Source organism: Coenobita brevimanus, chromosome 83 (genome assembly GCF_032717465.1).
Source record: "Coenobita brevimanus isolate Jiangsu-jjx chromosome 83, ASM3271746v2, whole genome shotgun sequence".
Lineage (NCBI taxonomy): Eukaryota > Metazoa > Arthropoda > Malacostraca > Decapoda > Coenobitidae > Coenobita > Coenobita brevimanus.
In genome coordinates this window covers 2,507,247-2,533,691 of record NC_137036.1, presented here as the reverse complement: position 1 = coordinate 2,533,691, position 26,445 = coordinate 2,507,247, and the positions used below count along the sequence as shown (strand labels likewise).

The 26,445-nt window shown below is 44.0% G+C and overlaps 1 protein-coding gene and 1 pseudogene across 1 annotated transcript in view; one reads left to right on the top strand and one right to left on the bottom strand.

Annotated features, from left to right (window-relative positions):
- Nucleotides 1-26,445, bottom strand: part of LOC145409822 (uncharacterized) — a 39,250-nt gene that overhangs the window by 10,709 nt on the left and 2,096 nt on the right. Inside the window, exons 2-11 of the mRNA XM_080280130.1 lie at nt 25,269-25,441; nt 16,004-16,249; nt 13,049-13,142; nt 9,267-9,447; nt 7,535-7,781; nt 6,367-6,484; nt 4,907-5,159; nt 3,962-4,086; nt 1,503-1,768; nt 220-450 (exon numbers count right to left, since the gene is read on the bottom strand). Coding sequence (XP_080136256.1) covers nt 220-450; nt 1,503-1,768; nt 3,962-4,086; nt 4,907-5,159; nt 6,367-6,484; nt 7,535-7,781; nt 9,267-9,447; nt 13,049-13,142; nt 16,004-16,249; nt 25,269-25,441 — 1,934 coding nt within the window. The remainder of the gene's footprint in view (nt 1-219; nt 451-1,502; nt 1,769-3,961; nt 4,087-4,906; nt 5,160-6,366; nt 6,485-7,534; nt 7,782-9,266; nt 9,448-13,048; nt 13,143-16,003; nt 16,250-25,268; nt 25,442-26,445) is intronic.
- LOC145409989 (5S ribosomal RNA) lies at nt 16,331-16,448 on the top strand (annotated as a pseudogene).

The following is a 26,445-nucleotide window of genomic DNA, read 5'->3' as shown; positions in this document are numbered from 1 at the left end:
ATTCACCCTACTACACACTGCGATCTCTCTCACCCTATTAAACAGTGCAATCTCTCTCACCCTACTACACAGCACTATCTCCCTCACCCTACTACACACTGCAATCTCCCTCACCCTATTACACAGTGCATCTCCCTCACCCTATTAAACAGTGCAATCTCACACCCTATTACACACGGCTATCTCCCTCACCCTACTACACAGTGCAATCTGCCTCACCCTATTAAACAGTGCAGGTGGAGCAGCAGTGGCCTGTGTCCTTTTGAGGTAGGAGAACCACGAGAATTGTCCCTCAAAGCCTCTGGGGGGCGTGAGGGTGATTCCGTGCATGTCGCAGAAGCCGGCCGGAAAGATGCAAGGCGAGGTGGCGTGGTAGCAGAACCAGTCCGAGCACGTGTTGTCGTTCTCGTAGCTGTCTATCCGGATCATCAGGTAGTTGTTCTTGAGGACCTGTTGATAGAGAGGTAGAGACAGGTAGATACAGTTAACAGATAAGAATACATAGATAAAGAGACAGATATAATATGGAGAGAGAGAAATAGATAGATAGATAAACAGACAGATATACAGATAGATAAAGGCTGAACAGACATTGCAGTTCTTACGGACATCTCCCTAAATCAATTGGCACTTTGAATTTCAGGGCCTGTTTTAACAATGTAATTACTATACTCTGTTCACTTTACTTGGCCTAAAATTGCCGTCTGTCCAACCACGGTGCGTTGTAATACCAGATGAGCACTGTAATATGGTGCTACTCATGAAAAAGTGCTATTGAAAGGGTGTACAGCCATAGTACTCTCCTATATTGTCAAAAAGCACAAAGGGATATGAGCTGAAAGGGACAGAGAGAGAGCAAGAGAGGGAGAGAGAGAATGTGGTACTTAGCTGAACATGTCTTTCTTGTTGCTGTCTATCCGGATCATTATAAAGCTGTTCCTTGGGACTTGTTAAATGATGATAGATAGATATAGATAGATAGATCACACTAGTCTGAACATGAGCTGTCAATCTTGTAGCTGATCATTAGGTAACTGTTCTTTGATACCTATTTTAAGAAAGACTGACAATCACCATCATCATCACCATTCTCATCATCATCACCATCCTCCTCTTCATCATCATCACCATCCTCCTCTTCATCATCATCATCATCATCCCCATCACCATCCTTCTCCTCATCATCATCATCATCATCATCACCACCATCCTCCTCCTCATCATCATCATCATCATCATCAATATCCTCCTCCTCATCATCATCATCATCATCATCATCATCATCCTCATCATCCTCATCATCATCATCATCATTCTCATCATCACCACCATCCTCCTCTTTCTCCTCTCCATCATCATCATCATCATCATCATCATCATCACCCTCCTCATCATCATCATCCTACCTCTTTTCCTACCTACAGATCATATGAGATGGGGTTCAGACAGCAAGAAAGACAGTGAAATGGCTCAATTACAACCCTTGGAACTTATATTCTCACCTTCATAACAGTGGCCACACAAATAGCAGACAAATTCAGCGGGTCTATAGCCTCAAGCTTCATGCCCTCGGAAAATGGAATCTTGGGGTTGCGAAGGTAGGCAGGTGAAGGTGCGAGTGTAAACAAATCAGGAGGTGCATCGTTGGGCTCGTAGGTGCCACGGATGCACTTCTCGTGGTAGGACTGGCTGGCGACAATTTCATGACCCACCTCACGCGACCAGCCAACCGGGTGGATGATCGGAGCGTCCTCGTGGCACCAGAACCCTGAAAAATGATTCGTTTGTCTTTACCTCATGGAACTGGACCACCACCACATGTTTTACTATTGCTGGACCACTCCTACGCTTAATACTGCTGGTCCATTCCCACACTCAATACTGCTGGACCAAACCCACTATTTTTAACACTGCCATGGTTGCAAGAGACTTAACCCGTGGACTGCGAGCCACAGTTCAGGCTGCGCTGGCCGTGCATCACCGTTAACTACCCCACCCCTATGCAAACTTATGCATGGCGCTATGCAAAGACGGAGAGAGAGATTTTTTTCTTTTCACCAAATGATGCCCTGGATATTTATCTTCAAGTTCATAATAAAAACACATTATTTTCATTTTTTTATTCATTTTTTCGCTACTCCCCTACATAAACTTACACATGACCCTAAACAAAGACGGAGAGAGAGAGAGAGAGAGAGAGGGATTGTGATGCCCTGGATGTTTATCTTCTATTGCCAGACGCCTTCAAGTTTATAATAAACAAAAACTAAAAAAAATACTTTTTTTCTAAATTTTTTGCACACTACAGGATGGGATAAAAAAAGGTAATTGCACAATCCACAGGTTAACTGGCCATCCTGTGGTTAAAAAAGTATACTGTATGGTGTCTCAAACTGGGGTGAGGCAGGGTTAACCAAGCGGGCAAACTCCCATGTGTAAACTTACCAATACAGCCTGTAGCCTGGGTTATGAAAACTGAGCAATAAACCCTACCTACCTCTTATATGCAAATCCCTATGTATAAAGTAACAATATGGCCATGAGGAGGATGGAGTCTGACACTAATGGGGAAACTGTATGTGGGTGGGGTGGAAGGGGGAAGAGGGAGGGGGTGACCAAAGATGGGATGGAGTGGAGAGGTATATGAGAGAGGGGGGCATGAGCTGGGGGGAGGGCAGCAAAATGGTGGGAGACAGGGTGACAAGGAGGTGATCTGTTTGTGGCAACCCCTTATGGGATTAAGGCATCTGGTGAAATTCAAGTAGATGGATAGACAGACAGAACCATCATCATCCCATGGTGAAATTTATACATGTGGGTGAGCTTGTAGGTGGGTGGAGACATGGTGGGCCAAGAAGGTGGATGGACAGGGTAAATAAGTACATGGGAATGTGAGGATGGAGGCTGACCAGGCTGGGTCAGCCCTCTCAGTACCAACGACAGCTGGGAGCTGTCCAAATTTTTTGTGCATGAGGGACCAACAACAGCTAATAGATGTTCAAGGAAATTTCAAGATTTTTTTGCTACACAGGCCTCCTATGCGGGAAATATTCACGATGTAAGCATTCAGATAGCTTTGTCATGTTAATCAGTAACTGGCACCTTCTCCTGCCACCCATGTGGTACTCATGAACACCTGCACAGTACCTGCTTGTATGCTTTCTGCATCCTGCCAGTGAGAACATGCTGAGCTCCGACCCACAACACAGCCTTTACAAAGCTTCCATTCCCACTGTTGAGGCCTTGGAAATGCTCCAAGACCTAGGCATTACCTCTGAGGATGGTGTGGAATCTTCAGGTGAGGAGTTTGAGTCAGGATTACATAACAACCTCAGTAAGTGCTAAGACAGTGTTTTTCTTGAATAACCACTAATGTGGGACAGGTTTCTGGTAAAAACTCAAAATGCCAACATTGGCTGGTCCTGGGTGCACAAAATATTTTAATTTGGGCTGGTGCTTGAAGGGTTAAGTGTGCAATAAAGCCTAACATCAAGAAATCCCTTATGTATATACCAACCCCAACTGCCCCTCACATGGAGATTCATTGACACACTAACCACACCCTGTGGTGCCTAACAGCAAAAATGACACCTGTAGATACAATGGTGAGGTGTTAAAGGAGGTGAAAATTAAATGACGTGAATGTTGAATGAGGTGAAAAGATGTTTAACGAGGTAAAAGAGATGTTAAATGAGGTGAAAAGATGTTAAACGAGGCAAAAAAGATGTTAAATGAGGTGAAAAGATGTTTAACGAGGTAAAAGAGATGTTAAATGAGGTGAAAAGATGTTAAACGAGGTAAAAAAGATGTTAAATGAGGTGAAAAGATGTTTAACGAGGTAAAAAAGATGTTATACGATGTTAAACCTGCAGCAAACCCCAACCAGGCCACACAAGCACCCCCTTACACCCTAACTCCTGGCCTTTGGTTCCTTCTTCCTTATAAAAAAAAAAAAACTCACCATTGTCATCCTGTGGGGCCCCGTGGTAGCGCAGATGCAGCCTCTTCCCCACCACCTCTGTCACCGTGGCAACGCGCATCTGAGCAATTCGGTTTTTGTCCACAACCTCCACATTTAAACCGGGTCTGAAAAAATCAATTACATAGACATAAATAAATAGTCATCACACTCATCACCATCACCACCATCCTCCTCCTCATCATCATATCATCACCACTAACATTATCCTCTACCTCCTCCTCCTCCTCATCATCATCATCACTATCCTCCTCATCATCATCACCACCACCATCACTTTCATCATCATTATCACCACTATCACTATCCCCCCCTCATCATCATCATCACCTCTATCACTATCCTCCCTAATCATCATCACCACTACCCCTCCTCCTCCTCATCATCATCATATCATCATCACCACTATCACCATCCTCCTCCCCCTCCTCTTCCTCCTCATCATCATCATCATATCATCACCACTAACACTATCCTCTACCTCCTCCTCCTCCTCCCTTTCATCATCATCATCATCACCACTCACTATCCTCCTCCCTCCCTCATCATCATCACCACTATCCTCCTCATCCTCAGTACATCCTCATAACATACCATCCACTTCAAAATCTCTCCAAGCCAAATACGAGACTCAGAAGAAAAAAAAAAAAAATGAACAAGATTTGCAGGCTCAAAGGGTTACAATAAATAAACTCCTGATGGTTTGTTTTCACCCGATGGAACTGGGCCACCACTTGAATACTAAGCTGTGATTGCACAAAGTCTCTTTGGTTACTAGTCAAAACAACCCTCCAGTCTGAGTACACCCGGCCATCAACTGAGTGAGAGGAGGTTATGGATACCTGTCTGATTGGAGTGATGTCCAGAACTCACCTAACCATGACTTCTGACTCTCAATGACATAGGTTAGTGATGTCCGGTACTCACCTAAACCTTGACTTCTGACTCTCAACAACCCTGGACACAAAGTTGGTGGGCAGGGTTCGTGCTCCAGTAAGCCGCCTCATGAGAAACTCCTTCCAGTCCCGGTACTTGTGCTGGATGCTGCGGGGAGGGATGAGGGGCCGGCCCTGCGTGGCACACCAGCCCACAGGGTGAACCTCCTCAGAACACAGATCCACCCAGAAGTCCTTGGAGTCGTCGTCTACAAAACCCTCAAATCGCAGCTTGGCCTTATACCCTGATAAATAAACATGAACAGGCTATGCAGACCAGGGGAAGGTCAGGGAGGGGAAAGGAAAGAGAGAAAATTCCTTGTACCCTGCCTAGTAAAGACGGACAAACTTTACTCATCACTTGAAGGTGGCAAGATTAAGTACTCATGTGTCTGTAGTATCATCCAATTCTTTTCTTGCCCCACCAGGAGTGTACAGGTACAGGGCTAGGCTAAAAAACAATACCTACATTTAGTGAGTGATCAGCCTGACTCACCCGTGTGGCATAATGTGAGCAATAAAGTCCAGTCAGCCCTCATATGCATAACTTTTTTTCTAGCAAACTTTATTCACCTTAAAGACCTCCCTGGAAGTGAAAGAGTTAATGAAGGATGCATACAACCCTTTCAGTAACCAATTTCCTAAGGTAATAAATACAGAAATCAATAAAATAATTAAAACAAATAGAACAGAACACAAGTGAAGTTCGTATTGGTTTCTTCTGTAACGTCCAAACCCCACTAGTACACCTTGGATTTGTACCTCATGTCTGACTGATAAATGTGACTGACAGGGAAACAACCCAAGCTATGCCTCCACAATAAGGTATATCTAGTGCTGGACAGGAACACCTTCACATGACAGCACCAACACCTGTATTCTTGGTGGTTAAGGAACCTCCCTAACACCTCTTCCTAATATATCTGGTAATACTGTTTTGTATGTTATTTAGGCAGAGTATGGCATGTTAGAATAACTTACGTAACACAGAAGAAGACAGCATGGAGTGGTAAGATAAATAAATCACTTAGGAAGAGGTGTTAGTAAACTTAACTGACAAGGGTACAGGCCCAGGATAACCGCTCAGTGCACATTCAGATGAGCCTATGGAACTACAGTTATATACTACAACTAACTATCCAGCAGCTCCTCACTCCTCCCTCCCCACTGCCCCATCCCCCTATTCCCCACCTTTTTCTCTACCCTCCTGCCCAACCCTACATCGTTCATCTCTGCAGCCACACTGTATTTCCCTCCCCATCCTTCCCCTCTATTGAAATTTACCCTCCCCCCATGTCTCTTTGCCTGTACTTTCACTATACACATAACCCTATTCCTCTCCCTTTCTCTAACCTAACCTATGCTCTCTCTGTCACTCTCTCTCACTCTCACACACACAGAATGTATAGTATATTCCTACAAAACAATAGCAGTATCTCCCCTCCTTCTTACCTGCTATGCTGACAACAGTAGCCACCCAGAAGGCATCCTTCGTAACTGCTTCCGATCCACAGCCCACTTCCACCTTCATCCCGGCACTCATCTGCTCCCAACACTCACTCATGGGCGCCTGAAGACAAGTGGCAAATTATCAATAATTACCAGGAAAAGCCAATCACTAACATACATCCCAGCAACAGTCGTACGCCAGAAGTGTCTTGCCGTCCTCATTTGTCATTCCTCCCGTAATGCCACACATATCCTTCCTTCACTTTCTTTTTCTTCTTTAATGCATGGAAGAAGGAACCAAAGGCCAGAAGTCTGCAAAATTGTTCCCTCCAAGAAAAAACAAAAACAGATAACAGAGAGCCAAATTCAAGATGTGTTCATTCTGAGTACTTCATACTGCTATCAAACTGTCCCTCAGAAACAGTTTATGAAGCTAACAATTTTCATTCTTTTTTTTTTTTTTTAATGCAAGGAAGAAGGAAACAAAGGCCAGAGAGTATCATTCAACTTTTGCTCACAGCTATGGATGCCTCAAAAGTTTCATTCCACTTACCACTTTTAACAAGAGGTAGGTGGTGGCAAACAGCATCCATTCACTTGATGCACTGTTGCCTACTTCTTCCTTCACCCTTCTCATTCTCTTTCTGTGCCAGCCCTGCTCTTCCTATTTCTCCCATCCTTCCTGTCAGTTTCACTATTCTTCTTTCCACTTCGGGTGCTTCTTTACCATCATCGTCAGTCATGTTAAGCCAAAATACAGTAACGTTCTCCAATCAGCTTCAAAATTTTGGCAGAAACTAACCAATCTGCTTCATCTTTCCACTCCAGGGACATGTTTTATTTTTTTAGTCTTGCTGTCTCCTTGATGATTTTATTAAACTTAGGACAGACCTCTACAGTGAATGGGTTGATGAAAACTCTCTCTACCATCTCCAGTAGGAAAAATAATATTAATAATAATAATAATAATAATAATATAACAACTCAGCAAAACTCTGGAGGATCTCTGGAGGATGCAATAACAAAATGAGACAAAGAACACCTCTGATGGCTGCAACCACCTAAACACTTCCCAAACATGTCCTCTGTCATTGCACACACACACACACACACACACACACACACACACACACACACACACACACACACACTCTCTCTCTCTCTTACTTACATGTTTGAAGCAACTGACAGGAACAGCGTTGAAATTTTGATCATCAAGGTATGTTGACGCCCAGGAGAAGGACCCCTCCAGATCGACAGTAGACTCAGGAGGAGGGAGGTAGGTAGGGGAGGCAAGGGGGGTGGGAGCAAGAGACGGGGTGAGGGAGGGTGAGGGATCGAGGGTGGAGAGAGGAGCAGGATCGAGGGAGGAAGGGGGAGGCTGGGAGGAGACAGGATGGCTCGGTTTCAGAGGGCTGCTTGATTCTTTGCTCATTGATACTGCTGTCTGCCCTGTCGTACCCTGCAGCAGTAAGAATAACCGTTGTAGCACTAGTCCTATACCCTTTCTCCTCTTTTTTTTTTTTTTTTTTTTAATGCAGCGAAGAAGGAACCAAAGACCAGGAGCCCACATGGTTGTTCCCCCAAGAAAAAACAATACCAAGCTAACAGAGAGCCTAACTTGGCCAAAAACTGCCATCCCTCCATCTTGAATACTGAATTGTAGAAAAGCATAACACTGGAGGTCAATGCTCATCATGAAGAAGTGCTATGTAAAGGATGTAGTCATGGTATTGTCTTGTTCTGCCACTGAGCTTCAAAAAACATGATGCAACAGGACAAAAATCTGGATGAAGGTAAGATAAAAGGACCGTGGTAGTAGCAACAGGTGTTCCCTCAGGTCGTACACATCTCCTGACACTTAGTTTGGACAATACAGATGGAGAATCACAGGAGTCAAAAATACACCAATTGGCCTTTTTGTGATGTGATTGTGTGTGGTGATGTGTGATGCCTGGGCCTCCTGGACTAAGATTATAACAAAATGAAATGCCAATATGGAAAAGGGTTAGATGGTGATACAGAAGAGAATAAAGGAATACACAGAAACCACAAAAAAATGCCAACAGATTCACTACTTCAAGTGTGAGTCACATGGAGATTAACAAATGAAGTAGCAAAGGAGTGTTGTGGTGTTGATGTGGATGTGACCAAGAGTGTTAGGAAAAATGCTCTGAGATGTTCTGGCTATGTGGAGAAGATGGACATTGAGAGACTGACTGGAAGAGTGTATGTTAGTGAGATGGAGGTGGAGACCTTGGACAAAATGGATGGACAGTGTGGAGAGATATGAGGGAGGGTAGCAATGAGTATAGTCGTGGCGCGTGACTCTGTTGTAATTATCGTGCCCTGGCAACCTACCCCTCAACAGTGCTTTTGATTTTGTATGTAATATGATATGTTTGTGATTTGTTTAAAATATATTCGTGTATAAAAATATTCGAGCATAATTTTATGATACGGTTATCATATGTTACGAAACTGGACGCGCTGCTGAGAGATAGGTTGCCAGGGTACGATAATAACAACCTCAGAGTCGTGTGCCGTGACTATAGTAGGGAAGGCAGCCAAGTGGCAGAGGATAAAGGGGCATGGAGGAGATTTTACTTCGGTCACTCCTTACAGGACTGAGGCATCTGGCAACATATACAATAGATTGCTAGACAGATAGAGAGAATATGGCCTGTGATGTTATGAAAGTGCGAGGTGTCAGGGTTGTATGACATTCAATGAGCCTTAGTTATGAGGTAGCGATGAGTCTCCTTGGTTACTAGTCTAAGCAACCTTCCAGTCTGACTACACCTGGCCATCAACTGGAATAAAAGGGTTAGGGATCTTTGTCAAGTTAGAATACAGTATCTGTGGTATAGAAAGGAATAACAGAATGAGGCCAAATTAAACACATACTGACCTTCAGTGCTGTGTCATCAGTTGCCTCTGCTGCTTCTTGTTGTAGGTCTGTGGTCTGGTGGTTGTGTGGAGGGGGTGGAAGGGGCCCTCGCGCACAGGAGAGGCTGCAGAACTTGCGCTCCTTCCCATAGAAAGCGTGTTTGACTCCAATTGCACCACAACGCTCACACACCGCTGCAAAGAAGAAAATGTGTTTGGATTCAGGTCCAGCGGTGGTTCAGGGGGAGATATCCAATACATATAGATAGATAGATAGATAGATAGATAAATGGATGAATGGATAAACAGACAGATAGACAGACAAAATGTATTAAAATAACAGGCTCTAAATAGACAGATATGTGCTTCTCCAAACAGACTATAAGTTTACCCAGAATTATACCCTGATGCTCCCCTCCCACTACAGGGTGAAAGAAAAGAATGTATCAGGGTTTAGGTCCAAGGAAGGTTGATGTGTGCAATTGGTCATTGTGGCTTTAAATGTCTAAATGGAGCAATGGAGGACTAAGTGATGGATGGACAGACAAACGGATGGCTTGGGTCAATTTCTATTCTATCTATATATTGCCAGACGCCTTAACCCTTTAACCGCGGGTGTCATTCCAGAATGACGCTGCAAAAACTGGACCAAACCGCGGGTGTCATTCTCGAATGTTTGTGAATATTTTGAATACCCCGCGTTTTTTCCGTGCGCCAATTGTTTCAAGGGAGAGTAGCTATTAAGTTCTTTCACTCCAGCCGACCCCCACCTCCCTCTTCCCCCCCCTGGGGCCCCACCTCCCACCCCCTGGGCCCCCCACCCCACCCCAGACCAAACACGCATCAGTATCTGTCCAGCTGTGTGAGTGACAACACTGCTGATGTGATAGTGAAGTGCAGGCAATTACAGTGCCTTTTACCTGCCTTAGTGAACACAGAGTGGGTGTTTATCGTATGTGCAGTGTTCATATATGTTTATAGTATTATTATCAGAATGAGGTTGGCATTTGGTAATGGTGTGTGAGCGAAAAATAGTGATTACAACACCACTGATATGGCAGTGAAGTGCAGGCAATTACAGTGCCTTTTACCTGCCTCAGTGAACACAGAGTGGGCGTTTATCGTATGTGCAGTGTTCATATATGTTTATAGTATTATTATCAGAATGAGGTTGGCATTTGGTAATGGTGTGTGAGCGAAAAATAGTGATTACAACACCGCTGATGTGGCAGTGAAGTGCGGGTAATTACAGTGCCTTTTACCTGCCTCAGTGAACACAGAGTGGGTGTTTATCGTATGTGCAGTGTTCATATATGTTTATAGTATTATTATCAAAATGAGGTTGGCATTTGGTAATGGTGTATGAGCGAAGGTAATGGTGTCTGAGCGAAAAATAGTGATTTTACACCCCTCACTTCTAACAGCACTGCCCGTCCTGTGAAAGTCAACAAAGTCATGAAACCTACATCAATGGAAAGCTGAAGGTTAGTACTTTCTAATGGTACCTTATTTTTTTCTCTAGCTTTATTCTGTGCAGAGTTATTAAGGTTTAAAGGTTTGTTTACATTTGGCTGAAACACCCGCGGGAGAGGACAGTCAGACCAAAACAATACCCGCGGTTAAAGGGTTAATCCCGTAAGGGGTGGCCACAAAAAAATCGCCTCCATGTCGCCCTGTCCCCCACCAATTCGCTGCCCTGCTCCCAGCTCACACCCCCCTCATATACCTCTCCACTCCATCCCTCCATTTCATCCTTGGCCTCCCCCTCCCTCTCACTCAAATACACTCCCCTCATTAGTCTCTCACTCTCCATCCTCTCGACATGACCAGTTTAAAACACCATAACGTTTACATGTCACTGAGGGGAGTGGAAGACTAAAACAAATGAACCGTTTTCTTTCATCGCATTTTCATTTACAAAGGCTTCAATCAGCTTGCATGTTTCGGCCCTGAGCACCTTACAGCGGCTCTCCATGCTGCTCAATCTCTATCAGCCTCTCTATTCAGTTTCTTATCCCCGAGGCCACGCCATATTGACCTCCTCCCATTTCATCTGAAGCAACACAGTGTCACATACCAGTGCAGTGTGAGAGAAATATTATAGTGTAGGACTCATAGGCAAACAATATGATGAATGCGTTGAGGCTGCCCATTTCCTGTGTTCCACCATCCACTTTCCGGGGGGAGGGGGGGGTGGAGAGGGAGAGAAAGGGAGAGAGAGAGAGAGAGAGAGAGTGTGTGTGTGTGTGTGTGTGTGTGTGTAGCCAGGCAGAGGACCCACCCACTATATTGGTACAACTGATGAATGCAAGCCACTCCAGCACCACCACTTGTGTATACGGCAGTTTAAGAGCCTAAGTTTGTTATTTTCTTTCCACTTTAACTTGGCCTAAATTGTCCTCTCTCTCTTGAATGCTGAGCTGCAACAATAGATTAACACTCATATAATTTGCTGGTCATAAAAACATGCCATCATAACAATGTCGCCTTGTCTTTCTTTCTGCGACCAAACTACATCAAATATTAAGAAATCAGCAGCAAAAGGATAAATATCTCGGCCAAGTTAAGGTGAACAAATTACTGTACAACAAACATCCTCCCAGATACAGTACTGTACACAGCCATTTCCTCAATCTTGTCTATATCTATCTATCTATCAATTAACCAATCAATCCATCTATAGCCAGATGCCTTAATCCCATGAAGGAAGATGTGCCAAAGGGCCTTCTATGCAAAATAAATTAGTTACTAGGGAAAAGATGCTATTAAGCCTATCTATCTATCAACAGCTTCCAAGAGATTAGGTGTGCTAAGCCGACTCCGTTCTTTCTTTACCCCTGCACAATTGTTGACTCTATACAGGGGTTTTATCTGCCCCTGCGTGGAGTACAACTCTCATGTGTCAGGAGGCTCCCCACATACAGCTCTTCTCAATAGGGTAGATCAAAGGCTTTTTACCTAATTAACTCTCCTCCTCTTACTGACTCCCTTCAACCTCTGTCTCTTCACCACACTGTTGGATCTTTGTCTCTTTTCTATCGCTACTTCAATGGTCACTGCTCCTCTGAACTGTCTGCTTGCATTCCTCCACCTCTATGATGGGCACGTAGCACCCGTCTAGCAGCAAACTCTCATCCCTTTTCTGCCCAACTCTCTAATGCAAGAGTTAACCGTTACTCCCAGTCCTTCATTTATGCAACAGGTCAACTCTGGAACTGTCTCCCTCTGTCTGTATTTCCTGCTTCCTATGATCTCCAGTCTTTCAAACGCAGTGTCTCCAGGCATCTCGAAATGATCGGATCTTGAATTCGGCTCTCTCTTGTATTTTGTTTTTCTCTTGGAAGGAACAGTTTTGCGGGCTCGTTGCCTTTGGTTCCTTCTTCCTCACATGAAAAAAAAAAAAAGCTAGACAACATAATCCCATAAGGGGTGGCCGTTTGCCTCTGAGTTAGTTGTTTTACGGGGAGGGGCACTAACCCTCCACCAACCCACTTGCTAACACGTAGGAAACACATATGGGTTGGTTATATGGTTACCACCCAGCACTGTAAATGGTTTCCTGGCTTACAGGAAACCATTAGGCTTGTCACTCAATGTAAAGCTATACGAAAAGGAAAAAAGAGTAATAAAAAGTGACAGGAAAGATGGGAGCAGGCTAATAGGGACAGAGGAGGGCAGACACAGAAAAAGAATGAAAGGTGAAGGATGCAGTAGGCAGCACTATATAAAATAATTCACTAAAGAAGAGGTGCTACTAAGCCCCGTACGCTGGCAGCAACACAGCACACACACGTACCCATTCCCTCCCTCATGATGGGTATGGCGCTGAGGTCGGTATCCTTCTGGTAGGCAATGGGAGTCTTTAGTTTGAGTGCTGGGTGGTGGTGGACCTGTAAATGGTAGGAGAGTATTACATCAGTACATTGTAACATATCATCATCCCTAACATCATCACCCCAGAGTATTACATCAGTACACTGTAACATATCATCATCCCTAACATCATCACCCCAACATCTTAACCTATCAGACAGTGTCAGTACAGGCCAATCTCGTTATACAATCCAGTTGTGTTTCTGGACAACCAATCATACATCAATAATACTACACAAATAGTGTTCTCTGTGTATGTGTCTGTCTGTCCACATTTGACCCCCCTCAGATTTCAACTTGCCATACATCAAATTTGGAACGATGATCTGACAATGATCGTGTAAGTTATAATTGCATGCAGTCTGTTGCACATGAGCCACACGAACTTTTGGGCCCAGATTTTTGCCAGACATTGGGAACCCTCCACAGATCAAACCAGTAGGTGGAATGAGGTGAAACTTGGCTGGGCATGCCCGGTATGTCAGAGCCTGTCCATGTCAAGTTTGGTGTCAGTGTGTGTCTTGGGGGCAAGCAGTTACTGGCTCTGTCAGCCACTATGCACCTATCAAATTTATTACAACATGGGTTCAATGGGAATGTTCCTGGCCAATGGTCAACTAAAATATTAATCTAAAAAGTGCTTGAAAGGATACAACAAGGAAGAAAGGTTGCTGGTTCTTTGAAAGCTGTGACTGGAAACGGGGAAATGAGCATGGAAGTAAAAACTAAATAAATAAATAAATAAATAAATACAGTACAGTACCCTTGCGTCCAACACGCGTTTGTCCAGCACGATTCACGTCCAGCACGGAGAGCAAAAAATTAGTACGATTTAATACAATTTAATTACTGTAACACGGGTGCATTAGCATAACACACACGGAGCTCCGAGAAGTGGGCGAAATCCGCAGAGTTTGCCTCTAGCATGATCACCCCTGGTCCAACACGGTCATCCTGGACGTTCCTGTGATGCTGACAGCCAATTAAAACTTCTGATCAAGTTGCCTCCCCCACCCGCTATCGTGACGTGATTGTGATGTCGTCCAATCAAAAATGCTTCTGCTCTCACGTGATATTTTGTTTAAATTTCTCCCGCCACAGTGCCACTCAGTCGCATAATTCGCATTGGAAGGTGCTTTTTTCTCGCTGCATTTTCAAGCCCTTGCTACTGCATTTTATCCTGCTCACGATGCCTAGGAAGCCTTCTGAGAACCCCAAGAAGCATCGGCACCTCCCTCAGGCCACCAAGCGCTAGAAATCATCGAGAGGAAGAAGAAAAGGGATAGGAAAGTGGACATCGCCAAGGCCTACGACGTGAATGGAGCCAGCGTGAGGACCATAATAAAAAACCAAGACAAGATCCTGGCAGCAGTGAATGCTTACGGAGTGCTAGGACAGGCAGAAGCAGGACCTTCCATGGATGTGGATGAGGATAGTGATTCTGAGTGTGATTTTGCAGGATTTATGAGGGAGGTTGAGGAGGAGCAACAGCCATTACCTACTAGTGACGCCAGCAGCCATCCTCCGGGGACCCAGTAGGACTACCTACAGCCTTGGATACCACCTTCCATTCCCAGCAAGCCCACCAACTCTATCCTAAAAGGTTAGTTATCATTCACAGTACAGCACCACTTATTATAATTACAGTAGTACCAATATATGTAAAGGTATATGGTGGGTATTTAGGGTGACTTTTCCTAGGGTTGCTGACATAATTCATTTTTCCCCATAAGCTCTATTGTTAGTCCAACACGTTTTTGGTCCAACACGGGACCTGTGCATGACATTATTGTGATACCAACCCTAATGATTGGAAGTGAAGCTTGAACCCTGCCGGAGGGACACACACAAGTCAAGAGTGAGAGCAGTGGAAATAAGTTATCTGAGAGGAGCCTGTGGAGTCACTTGGAGAGACAGACTGACAAATGAGGATGTGAGGGAGCGTTGTGTGTGGATGTGACAGAAGCCGTTAGGAGATATACACTTAAGTGGTTTGGCCATGTGGAGGATGGAGAGTGAGAAACTAATGAGGAGAGTGTATGAGTGAGGTGGAGGGGGGGAGAGGGGAGGGGGAGGCCGAGGATGAGATGGAGGAAGGGGGGGGGTGAACTGGGGGGAAGGTAATGAAATGGCAGGGGACAGGGCAACATGGAGACGATTTTGTTTGTTGCCCCCCCCGCGGGATTGAAATGTCTGGCAATAGAGACAGAAAAAGAATCAAGAATGCTATCCTTGTCTTATGATTACAGTTTCGAATAACAAATGGTATCCTTGACTTCATTATAGTTCAAGTGAAGTCAGTGCTACCGGGGCTGCCAAACATGAGTCATCTGGTCCACTGCTGTTACCCTCTTATGTTTCATTTGGTCCATCAGAATAATTCAGGGCAGTGACAGGCTGAGGTACATCAACAATGGAATGGAAGGACTTCTCTTTTTTAAACTAATGTGTCCAACTCACGACACAGGCTTCACAGGCTGTACCAAAGACCCACAAGTCCTCCTATACACAATACACCTCTACATGTCACCATTTTGGTGCTAACACCCACCGTCCAAACTGAACATATGCTAGGGCTGTGTCATCCAGCCTGGTGTACTGGTGGGGTGTTGTTAGGACATGTTGGCAGGTCTTCTGGCACATCAGTAATGTCTGCTTCATGAACTCAAAATCCTAACACTGTTCCCTGCCCCAGCCAGGATTCAAACTTGGGTCCATTACGACTGAAGGCCATCTCTCTACTGACTCAACGCCTCCCCAAACAGCAACGATGGCGTGAGTTGAAGAAAGGTGACAGACAAGATGAAAGATAAGGTGAGAGAGAAGAAACAGATGATGATGATGATGGTAATGATGGTAATGATGAACTTCGTCTTACCTTGGGTTTCTTTGACTTGGGTTGTGGTGGTGGTGATTCATCAGGCTGGTGTTGGTGGTGGTGGTGGTGCGTTGTGTCAGTAGGGGCTTGTTGCTGATGTTGCTGCTGTTGCTGTTGTTGTTGTTGCTGCTGCTGCTGTTGTTGCTGCATGACCTGACTCCCGGACGAATCATCATCATAACCATCATAACTCTCATACATGTATTCCGGCTGAGTTATATAGTCCCCTGTTGTGGGATCATACAGCTGTGGAATAATAATAATAATAATAATAATAATAATAATAATAATAACAATAATAGTAAAATCATTATCATCATCATCATCATCCACGGCATGCCACGTTGAGTACAACGCTTCCCGTCCGGTCAGCGAAGTTAAGCAACGTTGGGTCTGGTTAGTACTTGGATAGGTGACCGCCTGGGAACACCAGATGCTGTTGGCATCCCTACGTGTCAAGTGGGGTTGGTGGAGGACTAGTGCCCCTCCCTGTAAAACAATTAACTCTAAGCCCTTGACCACCCCGTTTGGGATACATGGCATCTGGCGATGGATGGATGGATCATCATCCAGACCTCCTTTCCCACCCTAGGGAGGGGTGAGGAGTAGCAACGTCCAGACAGCCCAAGTCTGCCCAATCCAATGGGCCACGCTTCCATTCATTCATCATTCAAGCCCCCGAAATCCTGGCTGTATGTGACACACCAAAAACATTCACCGAGTTCTGTAGCTTTACATAAACATATCCGATACAATGAATCCAAACACTGTCACATTAAAAAGGGGTGCCAAATCCCTGATCGTGCACTTCTCCCACATTCATTCAGCCAGCTCGATCTCTTGTCAGTCTCCTATAATAATAATAATAATAATAATAATAATAACATTAATACCACTAATATGCTCTGGAATTGTATGGCTATGAATACTACTGCTACAGCTATAATAATAATAATACAGTAATAATAACTATTATGCTGTAGCAGTTGTAGTAGTAGTAGTAGTAGCTGTAACCTAGGCAGTCTGGCCGAACAGCCCCGAGTCCCTAAGGAAGGCCAAGGCCGAGACCGGGCTTTCCCACAGAGCTCTCAAGAAGTGTATGTTGTGTTGTTGGCGCAGGTGATTGTGTGCAATGCTGTCTTGCATAATGTGCTTAATAGTATGGGGTGCTGTGTTGCAGATTGTGTGCAATGCAGTCTTGCATAATGTGCTTAATAGTATGGGGTGCTGTGTTGCAGATTGTGTGCAATGCAGTCTTGCATAATGTGCTTAATAGTATGGGGTGCTGTGTTGCAGATTGTGTGCAATGCAGTCTTGCATAATGTGCTTAATAGTATGAGGTGATGTATTACATCCTGCACAGGCATCAGTGACGGAGTCATCCAGCCTCTTCTGATAATTCAAGAGGGCTGGATGGTGCTGTTGAATCATGTGGCTGTGGATACTACTACTGCTGCTATAACAATAATAGTAATAATAGTAATAATAATAATAATAATAATAATAATAATAATAACAATACAGTAATAATAATAAAAATAATAATAATAACAATAATAATAACAATAATAATAATAATAATGTAATAATAATAATAATAATGTAATAATAATAATAATAATAATAATAATAATAATAATAATAATCTACTATCTATCGATCTATCTATTGCCAGACGCCTTAATCCCGTTTCGGGTGGCCACAAACAAATTGCCTCCACGTCACCCTGTCCCCCGCCATTTCACTGCCCTGCTCCCAACTTACACCCCCTTCTCTCATATACCTCTCCACCCCATCCCTCCATCTCATCCTCAGCCTCCCCCTCCCTCTTCCCCCCTCCACCTCACTCATATACACTCTCTTCATCAGTCTTTCACCCTCCATCCTCTCCACATGGCCAAACCGCCTCAGTGTGTTCCTCACAATGCTTCCTATCACATCCACATCCACACCACAATGCTCCTTTATATCCTCATTCATCAGCCTGTCTCTCCATGTGACTCCACAGGCTCCTCTTAAATAACTCATTTCTACTGCTCTCACATTGACTTGTGTTCTTCCAACAACGTCCAAGCTTCACTTCCATACGTTAGAGTTGGTATCACAATACTGTCATGTAGTAACTTTTTCACTTCCATGTTCACTTCCCTGTTTCTTATCACTGCTTTCAAGGAACCAGCAACCTTTCTTCCCTGCTGTACCCTTTCAAGCACTTCACCCTCCAAACTTCCATCCTTACTCATCACACTACCCAAGTACAGTACTTAAACGTACTCACATTTTCCAATTCCTCACCATCCAACCTCACTGTACATTCACTGACTTCACCTCTCCCAAAGACCATCACTTTATTCTTCCCTACATTCACCTTTAGATTCCGTTTCTTACACACTCTCCCAAACTCATCCACCAAGCCTTGCAGCTCCCCTTCGTCTTCACTCAACAACACAGTATCATCTACAAACAACAGTACAGGGAGTTTCCAAACACTACCCTCTCTCACCAGGGCCACTCCAACATCCACTACCCTACCTTGTACCTCTTTTATTACCCCATCCATGTACAGATTGAACAACCATGGAGACATGACACATCCCTGTTTCAACCCAACCTTCAAAGAGAAAAATTCACTTAGTTCACCATCCACACGCACTGCAGCCTAAGCACCATCATCCATACTCTTCACAGCATTCAACAACTTCCCATCTACTCCATATATTCTTAATACTTTCCACAATCCTTGCCTATCCACCATGTCATATGCTTTCTCCAAATCCAAGATGGCCACTTGCAACTTCCTTCCCTTCTCTAGAAACTTTTCCACTAAAGATCTAAGAATGAATATCTGATCTACACAACCTCTTCCCTTTCTAAAGCCTCCCTGTTCTTCTCCAACTAATTCCTTTGTTCTTTCTCTAACTCAGTCAATAAGTATCCTACCATACACTTTTCCTATTATACTAAGAAGACAAATGCCCCTATGATTACCACACACTTCTTTTTCCCCTTTTCCTTTGTACAAGGGAATAATTATACCTGACTTCCAATCCTCCGGGACTCTACCTTCCTCCCAGGCCAATCTGCACATCTTCCACATCCATTCTACTACTATCTCTCCCCCATGCTTCAGCATTACACCACACACTCCATCAATTCCTGGGGCTTTCCCCAATTTAACTTTCTTCATTGCTTCCACAACTTCTATCCTACTGATTTCTTCCTGTCTTCTCACCTCCCTCCTTCTCCCAGCCATTCCCCAGCCACTTAAACTCGCATTACTTCCATCCTGTATGTTCAACAATTCCTTAAAGTGTTCTCTCCATCTGCTCACTTTTTCTCCCTTCTCCACTAGTAATCTACCATTTTTATTTTTCACTCCCCTGCTAACCTCACTTCCACCCTGTCTTACTCTCTTCACCTCTTTCCAGAACATTTTCTTACAGTCCCTCCACTTTACACTCAAATTCCTTCCAAATTCCTCATCCACTCTCTTCTTACTCTCTCTTACTAATCTTTTCACCTCTTTCTTGGACATGTGGAGAGAATGGAGAATGAAAGACTGACTAAGAGGGTGTATGTAGGTGAGGTGGAGGGAGGGAGAGGGAGGGGTAGACCGAGGATGAGGTGGAGGGATGGAGTTGAGAGGTATATGAGGGAGGGGGGGATGAGTTGGGGGGAGGGGAGTCAAATGGTGGGTGACACAGTGACTTGGAGGCGTTTTGTCTGCGGCCACCCTTTGCGGGATTAGGGCGTCGGGCTATAGATAGATAGATAGATAGATATAGATAGATAGATAGATAGATAGACCTCTTTCTTTCTACATATAACTCACTCTTCCGCCTCTCAACTTCTTCCACGCCCCTATTTCTCATCCATTCATTGTATGCTTTCTTCTTTTGTGCTACTGCCTGTCTCACCTCTTCAGTCCACCACGCTGTTCCTTGCACCCCCCTCCGTCTTCTCTTCCTCCCACACACCACATCACATGCTGCACATATTTCTTCTGTAAATATCCTGCACACACCTTCCACGTCCCCCATCTGCTCCAATTCATATTTGCCCAATCGTTCCTCCACTTCTCTCTTATACTCTGCCTTTTTCTCATCCTCTTGTAACCTTTCCACTCTCCTTGCAACTACTCCTTTCTCTCGTCTTTCCCTTCTTCTATTTCTCCATCTTACTTGGATCCTAATTCTGGCCACCACCAAGTAGTGGTCAGAAAGTCCAATCCCCCAACCCCTATAAGCTCTTGCATCCATTAAACATCTTCGCATCCTTTCATCCACACACACAAAATCAATCATTGTCTTCCTTTCATTCAGTTCACCACCCACCCTTCTCATCACTCGCCATGTATACCTGTGGATCATTTTATGCCTGAAGAGGGTATTGGCTACCACCAACCCCCTCCCAGCACAAATGTCCACAAACGCACTGCCATTCTCATCTATCTCAGCAGGCACACCCCACTCACCAACTATTCTATCCACCTTCACATTCCCTACTTTACCATACATATCACCGATCAAAAACACTTTCTCATTCCTTCCAAACTTTTCCATGCACATTATCTTCGAGTGGGAAAAGAAGTCAAGATTATAAAGACACACTAGTCCGGGTTTACAATGGTCTTAACCCCTTGACACCGGGCTATAGGCTATTTACCATGGTCATCCTCTCAGTGTGGCCAGTTTCCTGGAAATTGCTTGCTTTCAAACCTTACTACAATAAAAGTCCAATTCTTCGGCATCCAATTCCCTGGCAAATCTGACATTTCAGCAGTTTTCAGAAATAGTCCCATTTACGAAAATCTCTGATCGTTCGGCAGATTTTCCGATTTTTTTTCGTCAGTCTTGAAATTCTCCATGAGGCTCGCCAGCTAGCTACCCGCCTTTACCGGCCTTAGTGAGCGAGATAGTGGAAGTGATGGAACGAGTCTACCACTGCCAAGAAGCTCAGAGGCTAGCTCTTTCTCCCATAGCATAAAGAGAGGACAATCATGTACTGAGTCTAGCATGGGAAAGAGAATCTGTTTCGCCATTCTTCCGTGATGTTGCCGTGCTGCTGCCGACTTCTCTCGATTCTTCTGTGTGCTTTGTGAACTTCGTACTGAAATATATCTGAGATTACTATCCGAGTGTGCTGTAAGCACCGTAACATCAGACAGGAGCTTTGTAACACCTGAGTGGACCAGCCATGTGTTGTGAACAGTATAAACATCTGCGTGCTTTGAAAATGGCCTCCACGAGTGGAAAGTTTGTTGCAGGACCTTCTACTGCTGGGGACTTCTTCCAGCAGTAGCAGACTCCAATCAACCCCTTCTATTGTATATATGTAAATAAGGAACCTACTATAAGTTTAGGTAAGTGAATGTGAACTTGTAGGCCTACTGTACCATTACATTTATATACAGTATGTTCACTAATTTCTTTATTTTTCATATTCATGTATAGTACTGTATTCATTACAGTATTGTACAGTATCAAACAGTATACAGTACTCTCTCCAAACACATTTGTAATGATATGAGTAGTCATGATAGTGTTCACCAAAACATATAAGGTACTGAGTGGGTAGGGTTTTTGATAATTCAGCAATTTTAATTTTTCGGCACTTGCCTGGTCCCATAGATGCCGAAAAATCGGACTTCTACTGTATCTTGAAAAGTATAGCAGTTAGGGAAATAAATTAAAGACCATATTACTCAACAATTCTTCTTCTTGCAAATGAAAGTATCCCCAGGTCTATAGGTCACTGTGTTGATGAGTAATGACATGAGGAAGGGAACTACTGTATGGCGCAAGAGTAGGAGGTGTTCGTGCGTCTGATCATGGCACCAACTATGCCTTTGCTCTCAATGTGATAACTTCTCCATTACTAGATAAACTAGACACAGTGGCATGCCCTATGGCACTACCACTGAGCCCTTTCCTAGTATCCTTGGAAACAGGAATGACAGGGGTGGATGAGGCACAAGTCCACATGAGGCGGGAATGGAATTGGACAAGACGAGTTAAGAAAACATCATCTTACACCTAGGAAAGTCAGAGACAACTGAGGTATATTTGGCTCAGCTGGCGAGAGTCTCTCCCTGGCTTTTTGAAACAAGATGAAGAGGCGGTCACTCAAACTGTACCGGGAAAACAAGTGCAGTTCCTACTGACACCCGGCAGCCTCAAGCCAAATTTTTGGTGTCGGTCCATACTGAAACCCGGCAGTTAAGTCCAACATGCATATCTTTTATACTAATTCGCCTTTAGTATGGCAGACAAAATATTACATAAAGAAAAGAAATTACTGTAGTTTAGTGAAAAACTTGCATTAGTACGGTTTGTTTCCACAGACAGACATGAATTTTGGGGGGTGGAGGGAGGTTGGGGGCAGTATTCTGGGAAGTCGATAGGTGCCACAGCCAAAGAGAACAAGCACTGGTCGGAAGAGGTGATGTTACCAAGTGTCAGTCGCCTTGTGCTTATAATACAGTACTGTGTTAGTACGGTACATGCTCAATTAACAACTTAACCGCGGGGCGTCACTTTTGTGATTCTGTGTTATTTTGCATTCACCCGGGCTTTCAAGTGGTGACTTGTATCATCTGTCAGTACTGCCAGTGTCCAACAATAGTCAGTGCTGCTAATGTCATCTGTACTCCCATCCACTGTTGACAATTTAGCCATTTTTCCCCGTTCTTGACTCCCCTCCCGCCTGCCCAGCTGAACAGCGCTACGCAAATCCTGCCCGGATTTTTCCACTCATTTCATCCATTGAAATGTGCCCTATGCCCTATTCTTATACAAAATATATATAAAAAAAAGAGAAAAGGTAACTCATACTGCCATACATCTGGAATGGGCTAATTATCACCTGGCAACACCCCACGTGCACTCATTTGCTAATTTTCCCTGGTTATTTCCCCTTGATATATGCAGTAAGACCTGTTCTCGTAATAAAAATATATATAAAAAAGGAAGGGAGAAGCCTAAGTGATATTAACATTCACCCGGAACTAACTAATTTATTATGTATTGTCTAGATTTCCTGCCAATCCTTTCATAGCATATGAATCAGCAGCTGTCACCACACTGACTTTGGCAGCCCTTCCCTGCCCACAGGACACATCATTCAGTTTACTGTCGTCTTTTGAGGTGAAACCATGTCAGATTCGTGCCCCTCCATTTCCGCCGCTTCTGAGCCCATTGCAAAGGGCCCTGTGACCTCTACCTCTACTAAACCTCATGTGGGAAGGGGTAAAGGACTAAGTGACTCTGCTGTGGAACGTGAACTGGCTAATTTATCCATGATAATGATGGACAGTGACTATGATCTTTCTGGTGAATCATGTGATGAGCTAGTGGAAGAAATGGTGGCAGAAACTCCCAGTACGAGTGCTTCAGTGTCCCAAGTTCGTCCTGGCTCCAAGGGATAGGAGCCCTTAGTTACTGCAAGTGACAGTGTATAACATACAGTAGTGTAAATAAAATAGAAATGTATATCCAGTAATGTAAAACAGAAAATGTAAACAGAAACGTAAATAATTACATATAGGAATATGAGTATAAATACTAGGTGTAATGACAGTGAAAGTGAAAACTTCGCTCTCTACGGTAGTTTACTGAAAGAGAAAGTGAATGCCTGGAGTGAAAATAAACTACCAGTACTGAAAGAAGTTTATGGATAAATACTGTATATACAAATAAGTGTAATAAAGTACTAGCAATATAAAGTGTGAGTGTGTTTATGAATAGTAAATGACAGCTCCGCCTCAGAATACCAGCAGGGAACGTGCGCGGGTGGAAAGCTGATACGCGCTCGTAGTTTACATTGCTTTCACAGTGTTTTTTGGGGGGCAGTATGGATTCCAAACTACTTGAAATTCATAGAATAGTGTTTCTAGTGACAATATCAGGCAGTGGTAACCATATTACGGGGTGTTGGGAAGTGTAAAGTGGAGACTTCGTTACCCAACTTCATAAGTCTCCACAAGTCCTACGGTACTCGACGAAGGCTTAACAAACATCCCAGGAGAAAGCTGAAGGTATGTGCCATATGTAATGATAATATTCTCGGACTAATAACTGATTTTTGACAAATATTTTTAAAAAGTCAGTCGGAGCGCAATTATCCCCACGGGATGGGCACGGTGCGCTTCCGACATCCCCGCGGTTAAGGGGTTAAAGAACTTGGTAGATGCTAAATTAAAGAACTTATTCAGCCAACCCCCATTCCATTATCTTAAATTTTCTGCTAAACTGAGTATCATAACCAAGGCTCAATATAATGGAAACTTTTCTGGTATTTCAAGGAACTGTCCGCTAAATCCTTGAAGGCAACCCAAACCCAGCAAACCCTGCTAACTCTCAGTGCTACACACAGCAGTCTGAACCCATAAGTAATACCCACACAAATGCATTATTGTATACAGAAGTTCCTTAACGGAATTATACTCATTTTAACAAATTTTCCAATAAATAGGACAAAAAATACCGGCAAGTAATTATTCCATTATCTCAGTCTTTCACTAAATTGGTGTTCATTAAATCAATCATCTTCTATACAGTATCACTTTTTTTTTTTTTTTTTGGTGCTACCTGCACTTATTCATATGTTAAACTACAACTGTGTGTGCTGCCCTATCACTGTTTACAAAATTCTGTGGATTCCTGTACCTTTAATTAGAGTCCTGTCTGACTTACTGGTAAATACTTTTCCCCATAAAGGTCCCTTATTTGTTCCGTACAGCAGTGTTGTCTGTTTTAATTACCATACTGAACACAAGGTCACTGTATATAATACAGAGATCTTCATTGGTCAAATCCTGCCTTAACTAAATTAGGGAAAAGTCTACTTCAGTGCAAAATTTTGTGTTCATAGCCTAAAAAACACACACACACACACACTGTAGAAAACTGTACAAATAGAGAGGTAATAAAGACGTACCTGGCCATCAACTGAGGTGAGAAGGGATTAGGGTTCTCTAGCAGGCTAAAGTAAGTTTTTTTTCCTAATAACGGAAGAAGGAACCAAAGGCCAGGAGCCAGCAAACTGTTCCTTCCAAACAAAAACAATAAAACAAAAACAATACACAAAAGGATCTTACCATGATGTCTATGGTACTGGGGTGGGTACCAAAGGGTGGGGATGGTTGGATAATTGAGGGTGGGGGATGGTTGGATAATAGAGGGTGGGGATGGTTGGATAATACAGTGGTGGTGGTGTGACTAAGCAAACACCTTCACATGTTACCACTTTGGCACCCAGACCTTACCATGGTGTGGTGTGTGGGTGGCTGCTGCTCTGTGTAGGGTACTGGGGTGGGCACCAGGGGGCGGGGGTGGTCGGATAACAGAGGGGCGGTGGTTCCCGTGTTCAGCATGACCTCCGCTGGATCCGCCGGGTTGAACGATACGCCTGTCACACCATACCACAGCATCCCCAAGTCTGAAACACATAAACACATCCATCTCTCCATCACCCTATATACAGGACAGCCACAAGCCTCAGCCTCAGCCTCCACCCTCCTCCTCCTCCCTGAAACTCATACCTTTTTTGCTTATATATCTCACCATCCCATTCCTCCCATCTCATTCACAATCTCTTACTCCCCCTCCTTGCACTTCATACCATCTTCACATATATACCACTAATATGACACACATATACGGTACCACTCATATACCTAACAATCCCATACCCCCCATCTCATCCACACTCTCTTACTCCCCCTTCCTGCACTTCATATCATCCTCACACATAGACCTATCCATCCCATCCTTTCCTTGGTCTCATTGCTATTTTGTCACTCCATAACCTATCAGTCTTTCCTGAGTGGACTTTTGAGAGAAGCATGACCAATCCTTTATCCACTCAGCAATGATCCGACTCACCCTGGGTGCACACTGCACTGGGTGTGACCTACCTGCCAACAGCAAGCAAGACTTTTCAAATGTCGCCACTGTGTGAAGGTTGCCTCCTGTGCAGTGGGAAACAGTCCAGCAGTTTTACCAAAACAACATGGCAAGCCTTGAGAATTTTTCACAACCATGGGGTTGTAACTACTGCTGAAGTGTCCTAAGTGTGACAATGTGCTGGTATAACATGGATGAGAGATACTGGCAGTGTAATAATGCTTTCCTGATCCCTAAAACCACATGTGAGCCGGGCTGCAAGCGTTCCCATCAGCACCACATTTGACCCAGACAAACAGGACAAACACACCAACGCAGCGGTGGCTTCCTAAGGTACATGGCTGGCCTAGTTATAAGTGGCTTTCAGGCTTAGGCTTAGTGGTGGGCTGGAGGGGCAATGTTATGGCAGGGTCTCGGGGAACAAATCCTCCCCCTCCCTCCATAAAGGTACTGTACCCGGTTTTGGTTGGGTAGTTTTTTTTATATGCTCTTTCTTATGGGTTTTCATGTGTTTTGATGCATTATCTGGTCATCATT